The 15,323-nt window shown below is 30.4% G+C and overlaps 1 protein-coding gene across 3 annotated transcripts; it reads right to left on the bottom strand.

Moving 5' to 3' along the window:
- Positions 1-3,812: 3,812 nt before the first annotated feature.
- On the bottom strand, positions 3,813-13,443 carry LOC114187220 (guanylyl cyclase 1). Of its 3 annotated transcripts, XR_003605218.2 has the most exons (12): positions 13,256-13,443; positions 12,771-12,890; positions 11,113-11,351; positions 10,896-11,020; positions 10,101-10,212; positions 9,349-9,423; positions 8,672-8,760; positions 8,353-8,411; positions 7,090-7,162; positions 5,976-6,057; positions 5,283-5,358; positions 4,055-4,119 (listed from the first exon to the last, which is right to left on the bottom strand). XR_003605218.2 is itself a non-coding variant. In XM_028075408.2 (11 exons), exons 3-11 carry the CDS (start codon positions 11,272-11,274, stop codon positions 4,045-4,047), a joined length of 846 nt encoding a protein of 281 aa, XP_027931209.1. In that variant the 5' UTR covers positions 11,275-11,351; positions 12,771-12,890; positions 13,256-13,443; the 3' UTR covers positions 3,813-4,044. The 3 variants fall into 3 exon arrangements, 2 of the variants coding, with proteins under 2 accessions (XP_027931209.1, XP_085531357.1); XM_028075408.2 differs by lacking the exon at positions 5,976-6,057 and having other exon boundaries at positions 3,813-4,119; XM_085675231.1 differs by lacking the exons at positions 5,976-6,057; positions 10,896-11,020; positions 11,113-11,351 and having other exon boundaries at positions 3,813-4,119.
- Between the last annotated feature and the right edge of the window lie 1,880 nt (positions 13,444-15,323).

The raw sequence follows: 15,323 nt of genomic DNA, 5'->3' as shown, positions 1-15,323 counted from the left end.
TGTGATTTTTTAGTGTTATCTATTTATGACTTTAATTATTATATAACTTTTGTTGTTTTGCAACCACTGACATTAGATACTTGTAAGGAAATTATTAATATTCGTCTTCCACATTGTTTGGTGGACGGTTGAAAAAGATAAATAAAAACACTTCTATATTTACAGCCAATAAAATTGTGTAAACTTACCAAACAAATTTATACAGTATACCAATTATAAATTATCATATAAAATTGTTGTTGTTAAAATATTTAAATTATCTGTAGTTTTACGGGACATATATTAGTGTAAAATTTATGACTATGATTAATTTATAATTTGAATGCTAATTATATTTAGTAATTTGTGAAGCTTAATGATTTAAAAATTATAGTTTTAGTAATTTGTGAAGCTGAACGATTTAAAAAATAATCTTAATCAAACACGTACTTAGCTAGCTGAATAAATGACATGTTTTAATTAAAAGTGATGTAGTAGAAAACACCTAAACACTGATAGCGATTTATTTATTTATTTATCCATTTGATGTTGATATACACAGGGTGCACTAAGTTACGTGTTAGTTAAGTCAAGTGTGACTTTTATTTATAATTTTAATTATAATAACAGAACCTGTGGGAAAGGTCTTCATTTAAAAATAAAATATGAAAACGGTAAAATTAAATAATTTATTATAATTTCAGGAAAGAAAAATAAAATAAAATAAAATAAACTACTTTATAAATTATGATGAAAAAAACACTGTAAAAAAGTAGTAAGTATTACTTCCTCTTCCTCTTTTTTGTATTTAAAGACGTGATATGTCGTCATAATGTTTGAATGAGAAAAATATGATTTATACGGCTCGTTTATATTTGAAAAAAGAAGTATAGAAAAAAAAATTAAAAAAATCCAAATAAAAGGTAGGCATAAATGTATTTTTACGTGTTAAATAAAAGCTAAGACAAAGTTATCACGGTTTTGTTATAATTTTTGGTACAAACCAACTATTAACTACAGAAGCATTGTGTTGAGATAATTAATAGACAGAGAAAAAAAATATATACATAAAGATGAAGGAGAAAATGTTTGGAGCATCGTTTTCATTCGAATAGGACAGAGATAGAGCAGAACATGCAGAGCACAACTCAATTTGGCTTTATTAATGGACACACACTCAAGTTTAAGGCATACACATTGCAAACTCACAGGCAACAATTGGGATCTTCCATATTATTATCATATAATATTTTATTTTCTTTTGAGTTTGGACCACCACCATGTCAATTCTAAACATCGCAGATTATTGAAGGAAGAAGACAACAATCATTGGTGTCTTCGTCTTAAACTTTTTCTAACACTCTCATCTTCCTTTTTCTTTTTCAATCTCTCTCTGGGGCACACTTTTTTTTTTTTTTTATACCACATTCCAACCATTACTCATCTAATCACTATTAAATTCCACTTTTCAATATGCAACTCACTTAAATATTTGTTCTGTACTTTGCTCCCTGCTCGTCTTATTATTGTTTCTCGTAAAAAAATATAGTAGAAATATTTTTTCCTAAATTATATTGTCATGTTGATTTGATACCATTTGCTTTTTTCCTTTTCTATATTTATTTTTATGCATTAAACATGACCTATGGGAAGATTAGCCTCCCTTGAAGAGTGATTCGCTTTTATCCTTGAAATTTTCGAAATTATAATGGATTGGATCACGATGTTGTCGTTTCTTAACACCTATGCATGTCTCACTTTTAGTTTGAAAAATCATGGTTTGAATAGAAGTTTGTCTCTTAATCTGTCTTTACTTTTATCCAAATAATAACTTCAGAATTTCATCCTAAGCTTTTTGAGATACGCACTTGACAATAGTTTGTAGCTACCAAACAGCAATACATTTATATGCAATCTCTTTAACAGCAACACATTTGGTATAATAATAACAGAACAAATGTCTAACCCTTTTACCACCAAAAACCAAACGCTGGCGTAAAACGATTATGCGTGTAATACGGAACCACTATCAAAATAATAAGGCAAAGCAAACACTTTACGATAATTGCTGCAATATCTTTATTTTATTGCTTCTTTATATATCAATATATTACTATTGAAAGTAGTCATGTTATAATAAGCTTAATTCTTATTGTATTTTTAGGCTATGAAACTCACAATATAACGTTGAGGTAAGTAAGTTATGATTGGATTACACACGTGTTCAGAATCATAGTATGAGAAAAAGTGTGCTAGTAACCAAATCAAGATTTAGAAACGATATTTCAGACACATTACAAGGTCTTATAGATGATACTCTTACCCGAGAATTACTAAAATGACTAACATGGTTATTATATTTAAAAACGTGCAAAGAAAGTTCTACATAAGTATTGATTGTACATAAATTTTGAAGATGGTATAAGAGAAGGGAATAGGTATAACTAATAAAGGGATGATATACTAAAAAAATTGAAGCAGGAATTACTACATCACATACCGAAGGATATATATCCTGACACCGACAACAGCAGCAAAGAAACTAAGAACATGCAAGAGTGATATCTGATCCCACCACCAAATGTCAACCATTACTGCTAATAAAAATGCTTCTAATTTAGTTCTTTCCGTCTTTCTTGGTTGATAATTAGAAGAAAAAAAAAACTTCGTTATGTGTAAAAAGTATTAAAATAAAATAAAATATTATTGTTAATAAGTATATAAAAAGCTGATTTTGCTTATAATTAGATAAGATTATTAAACAGGATAAAGTATTTAGTTGAAGAGAGATGAATAAAAGTAAAATATTGAAAGTAATGGAGTAGTATTTATTTAGAGGAACATGTGGGGATGTTGTGCGGGAAGGAGACGGTGTGTCGGGGAACTCTTTTTAGAAGATTCTTGGAAAAGTGAGTTCCACTTCCATTACAGAATCTATCACCGTTTTGACCAACTCACTTAATTTCTTCCATCACCAATTCACCATGCCTCCACTCCACCACCGTCATTCACACAAATTTTAATCATAGTAATGACAAAAACTGTTCAGAGAAACACGGCAATGACAGACCCAAAAACAATATAATTATTGAATCTTAAACATGCCTGCCCATAAAATTGTCTTTTAGGTTTTGTTTTAGAAGAGCATCACAACACAACTAGATCGTAGATCCATTGTTTTGGAAATAATAATAATAATATCAAAAGACGTGCCAAATGTGAAAAGCCCCAAAACCAGGACGGCGTTCCACTTACATGTTGCACGTGGTAGTCTACGTAAGAGTAATACACTGTAATATAAAATAGAAAAGAAATACACCCATTCATGTACTTTGATGTATAGAGAGAAAAATCAAACGACTTTTTATATTGACAGTGAAAAAACAGATCAGTGTTTTGTATTTTTGCGATTTGATAAAAAGATAGAATCAATCATGGTGTGTTCCCAGGACACTCTTAATGAGAAAGGATGCATTTAATGTAATGGTTCGTCATGAATGAATGCGAAGTTCACTGAAAACATGGTCGCATGGCATCTGATGCATTGCATATAAGAAATACATTATCTGGAGCAATCTTGTCTTCTTTATGCAGGAATGCCATTACTATAATAATGGAGATCTGCAACTATGACTTATGAATGATCGTATTGAACAACAATATGCCTAACGACGCATGATCAACTAAGTAAAACAATTTCACATGATCCCATAATACTAGAAACGGACAAATGGAAAATAAGACATGTAATCAGAAATTAACTGTTTTAATTACTTCAGGTCACATAATTTAAATTTTGGTGCAGATAAAGAGCAATGCCATTGAACTCCGAATTTCCGAGAAAGGACACATGGTTTACATTCCATTAAAATGAATTTATGGTTACTATACAGTTTGGAGTAAACATACACAATACATATAGCCCAAACTAAACCTATCAAGAGGTTTATACTGGCAATATAAATAAATAATAGACTGTAGCTACTAAAATACACAAGGAATATGTAATATATGCAAAAAAAAAAAACAGCAATGAAACTGACAAATTATTGCGAAACAAGAAAATCAATAATCACTATTGACATCAATGGACAGTTGCAGAGAAGATTGATGATGATTATTGCTCTTCTCCAAACATATCTGCTTGGCCATGCAAGGAAAAAACACCATTACTATCACGTTAATTGAGTAGAGTAAGCAGGAATACAAGACAAATTGAAATCCTACAAATATGCTCTTTTTACAAACTTGTTTCAACATACTAAATCACTTAGGTTCCAAAAAATAGAGTGCAACCTATATATTACACATGGAATTCATCTAACATTAAAGAATGAGTTTTTAACATTCCCTACAACTAATTTATGACATAAACAAGTTATATAAATTAAAAAAAGAATAAACGATGGTCAAAACGGCCATTCAAAGTCCAGAGTGAAGATGATGATGGTTGCACTCTGACATCACATTAACCATCTTACCAACAAAATATATAATCCCTATATGGGTCTATTAAGCATTTTACTCCTGAAAAGTATCAGTTTGACACAATTATGATAAGTGTTTGAATAAAACTTTCATTTATTTTTTGTACTTTGGTATGATGAACCCAAGATATTTAACTTTTAAACAAATGTTACTGTCTTTTCAATGACTACAGGAATTTAATTCAAGGCTAGAATACGAGGAAACCCCTCCACTTCAAGTTAGATTCGGAAAATTCTCACTTCCTGCTCTTATTCCCCAAACTTTGATAAGTTAATCAAAAGTATATAAAAACATGTTTGACAAATATTAATTTTAAAGATTTCAACAATTTTTGGGATAAATAAGTTGTTTGCAATTTAAACTAAATGTTTGTGAAAGCTGAAATTTGCAAAAAACTTTTTTTTCCTAAAAAAGAAGCTGATTTTATAAATTTGATAATTTATAACAAGATAATTTTTCAACATTTTTTTTCCTTTCAACTTCATAAATGCCTTTTTTATCCAACGCAAAAACTGATTTTTTTTGTTGTTGCATCCAAATGAAATTAATTATCTTAAAATTATTTTTCATCTCCAAAGAATTTTTAAGAAAAACAACACTTTCACAGCTAAAACAATCATTTTACACTATATTAATATAATAATATGAATATGTAATTGATGAATTATAAATGAAGTTGTCATCTGGTTGTACGAGTAAATGAGCTTGCCAATATATCATTGCTCTTTAAATACTGTCAAGCATATGCATATAATTAGCCAATATTAGTTATCAAATAGCTTCGTAAAAGATGATTTGGAGTATAAGATTCTTACCAAAAGAAGATCCTCATCAGTGCCAAAGGTTTTGCGAGCTTCTTCTAAAGACTTTGAAGAAATCCTCTTGTGCTTCCTGCATATATAATTCACAGAATTTTGAATTTGTAAATTTATAAAGATGATCAGTCAACTCTTATTTTAGGATAAAAATCAGAAAAAAGAATAGGTAACTATTTATCCACTCAAATTATATGCATATGTTTGTCATATTCCAACATATATACTTTTTTTATGAAAATAATAATATAAAAATTGGCTATTTGACATTGTCATTTCCATCGTTTGCGATGTGTCCTTTGCTATATCAGCAAATTCAGCTATTGTGAAGAGAATAGAGCTAGGATAACGAAACATAACACATAAATTTTAAGAATATTCTCAAATCGTTTTCCTCATCTAAGGCATGTATAAATAATGATTTATCCAATAAAACAGAAGGGTTAACAAATGATCTATTATCGGTATCATTAAAAATCTATTTGACTAGGTAAATTGCATCGATACTGGAACTGGAAAGAGCATTTTTCTCAAAAAGCACATAAATATGAATGCTCAACAAAGCAAATGCAGCCCTTATTGAGAAACAATGAATAAGTGAGTAGGCAGAAAATAAACTTTATTCTCATGTGGCATAAAATTACATCTAGAATTAATAGGTTGGCTTGAAAAATGAGTTGCCATATGACTTACAAGAACTCTACTTTAACATATTTCTTCTTGCCCGTTTCATTGGAAAACTCTATCATAGAAAGTTTTTCCTCCCAGATGTTACCTAAATTTGTAGATTCAGGTATTAAAAAATTATTGTTTGATTCATAGAATACAAGACCGTAAAACTTCTGTGCAACGTTGTCTTCAAAGGACAGTATGCAATATCTATGTAATTGAACTTAAGGAGTAATATACCTTTGAACAAACCCATGCAGTTGAATATGACATACGATTTTACTTCAGAAAAATGAGATTTCCCCCCAAAGGATCTACAAGCCATTGCGTTGAATGACACTTTGAACATGCACTAAATTATTCCTAGGCTCTAACACAAAAATTACAAGAAAAATACAGAGGATTTGTGACAAAACATGGTAAAAGGGACGAAAACGGAAAAATGATGACTCTTATAATTTGTTTTTAAAACTTGAATCAATTCCACATAACTAACTCGTTGGGTAAAAATTGTCCAAACTTTACCATATCTATTTAAATCCCATCTCTAATCAATGTGTAACTAACTACCACCGTTAAGGTGGCTACTAAGATAGACCCCTAAGACACCGCAAATAAGTACCACTTATGCCCAAGGTAATGGGCCGAAAATGTAGCAAAGCAAGTGCAGGTGACCCAACAATAGATTTAGTGTAGACTTTGGTAATGTCTTAGAATTGTTTTATGATCTAAAGCAGCTTCACCAAATCAACTTGTAAGGTGAGAACTGTTTATGAGCTCCATTTAGACCATATTTCTAGTGGATGTGGAACTAAACCACCAACCTTGAGGCTGCAATTAAGGCAACCTTCAAAGAGACAGCAAGTAAGGTGGGCTAAGGGTGACCACAACTAAGACGGCTTCCAAACAATGGTATCCAGATAAACAATTATTTCGTACATTTTATATGACCATAATATGCTCGAAGAATTTTTTTTCTTGAAAATAAATTAAAAAATGAATAATTCATCAATAATGAGTTTTGGATCCACATATCAAATTGTGATTCAAATATAATGGTAAATATATTAATGAGGAAAAACATAGGATCGTACAGAAAATTTCAATATAAAAGGTAGAAAGACGGAAAAGAGTATACTTAGAGCTGGCAGGATCTCTAATCTCAAACATATCCGCTCTAGCATCATAGCCACATATCAACACATAATGACCTGTCAAAAGAAATTGCCAATTATTAACAATCCAGTAAATAGATTAATTTATGCTACTAGGATAAATATTAGTAGAATTAAAAATCTGTGCCGGGGATATCGACTAGTTTCTCCCACATTACACAAATATCAGCTCTTATTTGCAGTTGGAAACAAATGTAATCTTGGCGTTCAAGAATTAGAACTTTAGGATACCAACAGCAATCGATCTTTGAAATAATTTTTCAGCCAAAGCACTTAGTTTAGCAACAAGATAGTGTAATATATAAAATTTGCATTAGCTTTCTCCATAAAAATAAAAATAACTTATTTTTTGAGAAGGATTTGAAAGAAAATGGAAATATCAAATATTGAGAAAAGGAACACCATTGGGTTGTGAAACTTATGAGGTGACTAAAAATGATGGAGCTAGGACCTCAAGTTCATGAAGCATATTAATGAATGGAGAGGTCAATATAAGGATTTTATAGAATTTGAGAAAAAGCAAACAGCTCAGGTTGCATCAGCTCTTAAAGACCAATAATAAGCTTACCGAGTCTGAAGGGCACACGGGATTCCGGTTTGGTCTAATAACTATGTTTCAAATGGATAATCATCTATAAGAGAATTGTGGATATGACCTACGACAGTTACAAGTGTAGAAAAAACCTTAGAGATTGCTGCAGACCTCCAACCAGACAACTTAACAATGTTGATGCATTGTCCAAAGTTTTACTCGTGAACAAAAACCTAAGTGTTTTTCTCCAATTTTAAATAACAATTTTGTTTACAAAATAAAAATGCATCAACGGGTATAATATTATGAGTTAAATTGAAATATATGATCTTCAACATAAATTTGGCACAAGGGTTTTACTGGAGTAGAGAATTGTGTATTCTAAGTAGTACCACATCACTGTCAAATATACAAAGGAAAACAAAATAAAATCAGATTTAACATGTCTTCTTGAAGGAAGGTCAGCGAAAATTAATGAAAATGTTTGCTTCCCATTACCCTAATAAAATAATAAAATATGTCTATTTGACTAAACTTATATATGAAGAAGTTATCTTGAACATCACACAGCTGGGGTAAATCAAAGAGAAATGTTGCTCACATGCATACTACAATTGTAGGTACCAATTCCACCAGGAAAGAATACATCAAAAATAGATGCAAAATAACCTAAAGCTAAAATATAGATGTTCACCTGTATAGCCAGGGTTGTTGGCGACACCAGGCACAGGAACACCTTCTTGCCAAACAGGACTGAAACAGAACCTTTTCAGAAGCAGCTAGAATTGCCCATCACCAAGGAAAACGACATTATTGGGGAAAAAAAATGAAAACTGTAAAGAATTTAAATTACACCTCGGGTAGCCAGTTTTCTAAATAAGAGTTTGTCAATGAGTGAACTTGGTTTACCTCAGGTGCTATCTAAAGTTGGTGTGAGTAATTGGCTTAATATGTAAATATAGTTGGAACAAAGTTTAAAAGCCAGTAAAGAAGGGATTATAATAAAATTGTACCTCAATTTGTTGTGGTCAACTAATGCAATAGCAATATATTTCCCAGATAATACGAGAATAGAAATCTCTTCTGCACTAATTGACCTGCACTGTAAGAAAACGGGGATTGGAAATTTTTTAGAAGTTAGGGCAGTTATTGTAGTTTGTTAGTAGGTTAGTCAGTTCGAGGGGATTTTAAAGGTAATAAGTCGCAGGAAGATGTAAAGGAAGAGGCACCCTATCTTGAATCATTTGCAGATTGAGCTTTTGCTCTGTGAAATGAGAAATCCTTTGTGAAGGGGGGAACCCTTGGAAGAGAAGCATCTCTCCTATTTTCTGTTTTTTCCACTTAACTCTAAAATATATATATATATATATATATATATATATATATATATATATATATATATTTTCTATTTTTGTGTCATTCCTAACAAAAGGTTTGTAGGCCACTTGTAAAGAAACGAAGCCATAAGCAAATAAAATCTCCACATAGAAGTAAAACTACTAAGATAATAACCAAAAGCTCTACTTGTCATTTTCTTTCAATTGTCAAGACAAACAAACATAACAATAAAACTAATGGAAAGAAATGCTGTAACATTTTCATTCTTCTCTCCAATAGGAGACAAACTCGTAACTTCTATCAGATTGATACTCGAGGGATTCAACAAAAAGGGTGCAGGCATGCAGCATACCTGTATATCAATCCCAGCTTCCATTGCTTTTTGAAATAGTAAATCCACTCTCACAAGATCATTAGGCAGCTCCTCCTTCGGAATGTTTACAACAAAGTACTATCAACCTTATGCAATTGGTAGACAAAGTATTGAATGTGCGGAGAAGAAAAATCAACAGGCATGGTTCCCTAAAAATTGGCAATCATAATATGGACATGCCATAACCTATAAAATGGCACCCATCCTACCAAATCATGAATTCATGATTATCAATAAAACATTGAGCAAAGCTTTGGTACATTTTGGGCAAAACTTTTCTGCTAACACTGGTGAATCACCTAACCCCATGCCAATAAAATGTCCTCTTGAATAAAATATTCTGATACCAATATTTCTCAAATTCATATCTTGACCAGTCTCACTGAAGTTATATATTCACAACTTGCTTATCAAACATCAAACAAAAAAATTATATCTTCAATTTCTTCAACTAGACACACGAGCAAACACTTGAGTCAAATACCCATTTAAGTCCTCAACATTATTGAAATTGAATTTTCTCTTCTAAAAATTATTACATCTATATACTCTTCAGACTTCAAAACATAGTTTTGCAGCATCACAAACCCAAGTTACTGTTTGATGACCAAAAACCATGATTTCATGACCAAATTGATGTTTCAAAATTCTCCTGATGACTGCATTCAGGGTTTACTAATACCAATTAAAAATAAAGTGATGGTAACTATTTTGGCATGACAGTTAATCACCTTGTAAAATGATTCAACACAATAGTTTGGATTTGCACCAAAGGTCACCGTGAAGTAGGAAAAAGTGACAGAAAATCTCTGTAATAAATATGCCAAATCAACAGTCCAAATGCTGCAAAACAGAAGTAAACAGTGAGTCTAGTCAGAAGTTCATCATAAATTCTCATATTGAACTACCACATTTCATATTCATTTGAAAATCTATGAATACATATGACCATCTTCCAAGTGGCTTTCTGAAATGCTAACTGATAGGGTAAGGAATATTTGCCATTTCATGGTTTATTTACAATAGCATGAATTCTGAAGTAAACTTTTGATCTGACTTTCGAATTCAAAATATCACATGGAGTAAATATTTTATTGATATGAGTTGTTTATCAATACTTCAATTATTTTATTCCAATGAATCTGGTTTAGTATGTTCACTAGCAACTGAAAGATTTTAATCTGAACACACGCACACATAAGGAGAAAATATGTATTTCCCAAGTATCATAAAACCTATTGGTTATGCAAGCCCAAAACACCAGGGAACTCCACATTCAACGAACTAAGCAAGGAATCACGACGGATAACGGACCAGACACCACATCTAGTGGAACCACGACCATTAAACATTAGACCTATGGATTTTTTTCCAATTATAAAGCTCTTAATTAGTCTATACCTTCCATTAGACCTATGTTTCCTTCTTAGTTGAGTTCTAAATAGCCATGCATATATAGTCTAGGATCTTCAAGAATTTCATATGACAGAGTAACTACGATTTTAAACTTTTATAAAGGAAAAGACCTATTCGTGCAGCATAGTTCAGCCAGTGCTTGAATATCGTAGTTGTTGACACCAATAGTTTTCAAAACCATCAAGACACAAGCAAGGCCACAATCCCATGTATAAATTTGGTTTACATGCGGTACCTATAGCATAATTAGATAAACTTTAAGTAAATAATATTTTTTCTGGTAGAAAAGTAGAGAATAAGTTTTCAGCCACAAACACATGCTCTTACTTCAGGGAAGTGTGAACAGAGCAAGGAGGGAGGATGGGAATCTATGTTACATGATGGCTGCTGAAAGAGGTATGGATCTATCGCATTCAAATGATCTCGTCTTAGTTCTCTCTCATCTCCAGTCTTGAGAATCTTGTTGAATAGCAAATATATGGGCCACATTATGACCAAAGTGAGTGTGATAAGTTTAATTCCAAACAGATATCCAGGAGTCTCAACCGAATGGGTAGAATTTCTTCCTGCAGCAGGTTCAACAAGAAAAAAATATTATAACTCAAGCATATAAAATTTTCAATTCCTTTATAGTTAAGGCTAGATCTCTCTTTGTTCAAACTTCAAAGTCTCCAGTTTCTCTATTCCAAGGTACAATTCTCTGCTGGTATTCTCATCTTAATTTCTTTTACATGTATACATGGCTTGTCTTACAAAACATCAGATTAGAGTTTACTGGTTTAGTTCTCATATGCTTTGCTGGCAGAACTTGTATCTAGCTGGATAAGATTTGTGTATGTATACATATAAAGGAGAGTCTTAAATGAGGACATTTTTTATTGTGAAGAAGTTGATTATAAATATAAATTCAAACTTTAATACTTTTACAATAACAATTATTCTCACTCGATAAATCCTTTTCATATATGTAACGTCACATAGCAAGATATAGAGAGAATATGCCCTAGAAAACTTTTTGGTATTTTTTGTGTGGCCTAACACATACATACCACAAAGGTGTTTTAAGACTGGGCGAACAATATTCACTATGTATTATTATACGTGTAATGTATATATTATATAGGTTGGAGGTATGCACGATCAACAACAGCACCCTGCAGTGTGGAATAATATAATTGGATGCAATGAAATTGGCAGCTTCTACCAGAAATTTATTTTCACGAATGATGTGAACATGTTGACCGCATTATGTGTGAATTAGCGCGTATTCATATATGCCATTATATTGAAAAGCGAATCATCCCAGTACTTAACATTATGTGCATACCAGAGGATTGAAAGAGATATATAGTGAAAAAAAAGATAAACAACATCCAATCAATGGTAAAGTTTTTCTTCTTTTTTTTTCCTAAAAGGCACTCACGAAGGCTAAATGAAAATTATACAGAACATCGAAGTATTCCCCTTCAAGTATATATTGCATAATTTGGTCCTTAACCATGACTTCAAATCATTAGTTATCTAAACAGGATGGTCTTTTAAACAGAAGGGAAGTTAAGAATTTTGACAAACTTCCAAACACTACGTGCACTCTTTTGTTTTCAGCAAACAGAGAAATACCCTGTTTTTTCTCCTCCACTTACTGCGAGCATTCCAACCACTTCTATTCAGAAAATTAAGACTAGTGTTAAATTATTATGGTTTTTGTTTCACTTCTGTTTCTACGTCAAAGGAGAGAAAAAGGACATATAAACCGATTCACCGATTATTTAATTTCATAGATAAGCTTAGCCCCTTACTCAAACTTTCAAGACAACCAAATCAATAATCACTAAAGAAAAAAATTAAAAGAATATTCTCAGATATCACCGCAGAGTAAATAATCAGCCGAGTCATATAATTCGCTTCAATACCCATAAAGTGATAAAATAGAAGAAACGTTAAAAAGGAAAATAAATATCTTTGGTCACATTCAGGAAACCTACCCCATACGCATGCAGTGTCTGCAGACCGCCCAAAACCCAAGTCAGATCCGCTACAATGAATTTCGCGGTGAATGAAGAAGACTAAAGCCGATTCGGAGAAGGTGAACTCAGAGAGAAATCCTGAAAATTCAAACAAAAAAAAAAAAAACATCAAAAACGCCTTCAATGGAATTATTATCCCACCCTTAAAGGAAACGGCTGATCAAAAAAGAAGAGCAGAGGCGATAAAATTCAACGGTAGGTAGGTAGGTAGGTAGGTTCACTCGAACCAACGATAGAGTATAATTGAAAAACTAAATTATTATTGGATACACAAGCAGCGAAAAAAGCAGTCAAAGGCAAAATTAAAGTAAAAAAAAGGAATCAATTAACGAATGAGTGTGTAACATTGATGAAAAGAAAAATGAACAGAGCATGAAATGAAATGTGTAAAATGGAGGGAGAGCGATAGAAAGAAGTTGGAATCGGAAGGAAAAGGAACGTACCAGAAGAAAGGAGAGAAGAGGAAAACGCGAATTGGGGTGAGGGGTTTGTTTGGTTATGTTAGGTCAGGTGGGTGCCTTTGCTGTTCTTTTCCTTCTTCTCAGTTCTCTGACCTGTGTTTCCCCCATGCCTTTTCTTCTCCTTCTTCTTCTTAATCATTTTTTTTTTTTTGTCAAACGGATTACTTATTTTATTTAACTTCAACTGTTGTTATTCACTGTCTGTGTATGAAAAACATGTTCGTTTTTCCTCACTTGAAATTCTGGATAAAACAAAATATGCTACACTTAAATTACTATCATAACTCTTAATACACGTTCGTTTTAAAATCTTGTTTTCATAGTTCAATTTTTTAAGTATGTAAAATCAATAAGATTTTGTTGGAAAAACAGAAAATATTTAATTGATTTTTATACCATCAAAACATAAAAGTGTTTTTAATTTTATTACTTTGATATGAAAACTATTAATTAGGTATCAAGATTCATGGAAATGTTTGTGAATCTCTGAATCAAATATAGTTTGAATTTATGGATTATTTTCAATTAAGGATAATAATTTAGTGGAAGCTATGACTTTGACTATCTTATTTATTTATATTTCTAAAGTAAAAGTTTATTTCTATTTTATTTTCATATTTAGTGCCTATTAAATTTTTGTTTTGTGTTTATTTTCATTGGATAGAATACATATCAGTAAATTTTATTATTTTAAATATTAATTAAATATAATAAAAAGTATGATATTATCAATAATTTAATATCAAAATAATGTATGGTAAAAGTTTAGACAATTGGTTATTTGAAATTAAGATATTTTTATGTGAAAAAAAATAATTAATAAATAATATTAAAAACATATAAATAATCAAATGTATGTCTATAATCTATTTGATTTTATAAAATTGAGTTTTGTATTTTTTTTTCAAATGAAATATATCATTTTAATGAAATTGTAAAAAGAATGTATATTGTAATATGAGGAGTGATGACAATGAGACGGGCAGGGACGAGTTTCGCTATCTCATACACATTGAAAAAATTCATCATCATCTCCATACCCAAATCCAACGAGTATTAAACTTTTGTCTCATCTTCATCACCACTGGGTAACAGATATAATCTCACACCCATACATGTACCCGTTTTCTTACTACTCCAATGTTAATTTTAATTAATTTTTATAAAATAATAAAAATTATGGTAAAAGAAACATAATATTATCAAATATTCAATATTATAAGAATGATTGTTTCTCTGATGTCAAATACTTTAAAATAAATAATAATTGTTTACATTTTAGATTAGAATACCAACAAAATTTCATAAGAACCAAAACATTTATTAAATTTCCAAACATTAATGAAACCTAGTTGATATAATTTAAAAATATTTTAAAAAATATATAAAAGGAAAACAAATATTAAAATTAAAATATATTTTAAATGTTTGTTTATTTTAATTTTTTAAATTCTAATGAATCTTTTTTTATACACTAATAAAAGTTATAATACATCACTTGATTAAAATGACGCAAAGAATAAATAATAAACATCATAAGAAAAATTTAACATAGATCTTGTATTTTTTTAACTTTGTTTGATGGTGATAAAAAAATATTCATGGCAATTACATTAAATTTTTATATTGTAGTAAATAAAAGTTATTTATACAATTATAGTGAAAAAATTATAGTATGATTGATAATGAGTTAGAAAATAAAAAATAAATTAGATAAAATATATTGAAATAGTATTCTACATGATGAAAATAAACAACAAATAAAAATATTCAACAACTAACAAATGTGAGTCTTATGAACAATTTAAGAGTCTATTGAAAGAAATTGCACAAAAAAAATAAATAAATGTATAATTAAGGGTATGATAAGATGAAAAATACCGTAGAGATCTAAGAAAACCTTTCAAATATCAATATATATACTCAATAGTTGAAAAATAAATAAAAATTTGTTTTAGCGAAATAAAAGAGTTCTTCAAATGATTTTTTTTTTTAATAATAATAAGTATTTTTTTATATTACCTAGTAAATGAAATGTTTATATTGTTAA

This window comes from Vigna unguiculata, chromosome 1 (assembly GCF_037176805.1).
Source record: "Vigna unguiculata cultivar grain cowpea cultivar isolate G323 ecotype 2 chromosome 1, ASM3717680v1, whole genome shotgun sequence".
Taxonomy (NCBI): Eukaryota; Viridiplantae; Streptophyta; class Magnoliopsida; order Fabales; family Fabaceae; genus Vigna; species Vigna unguiculata.
Note: the sequence above shows the minus strand (reverse complement) of the source record. Positions and strands in the feature narration are given on the sequence as shown.

Coding starts and splice junctions, on each gene's coding strand:
- LOC114187220 (XM_028075408.2), bottom strand. CDS start 11,274: ATGTGGCCCATATATTTGCTATTCAACAAGATTCTCAAGACTGGAGAT. Junction 9,424..10,100: donor GTGTTGAATCATTTTACAAG/GTGATTAACTGT, acceptor AACATTCCGAAG/GAGGAGCTGCCTAATGATCT. Junction 8,412..8,671: donor GTTGACCACAACAAATTGAG/GTACAATTTTAT, acceptor GTTCTGTTTCAG/TCCTGTTTGGCAAGAAGGTG.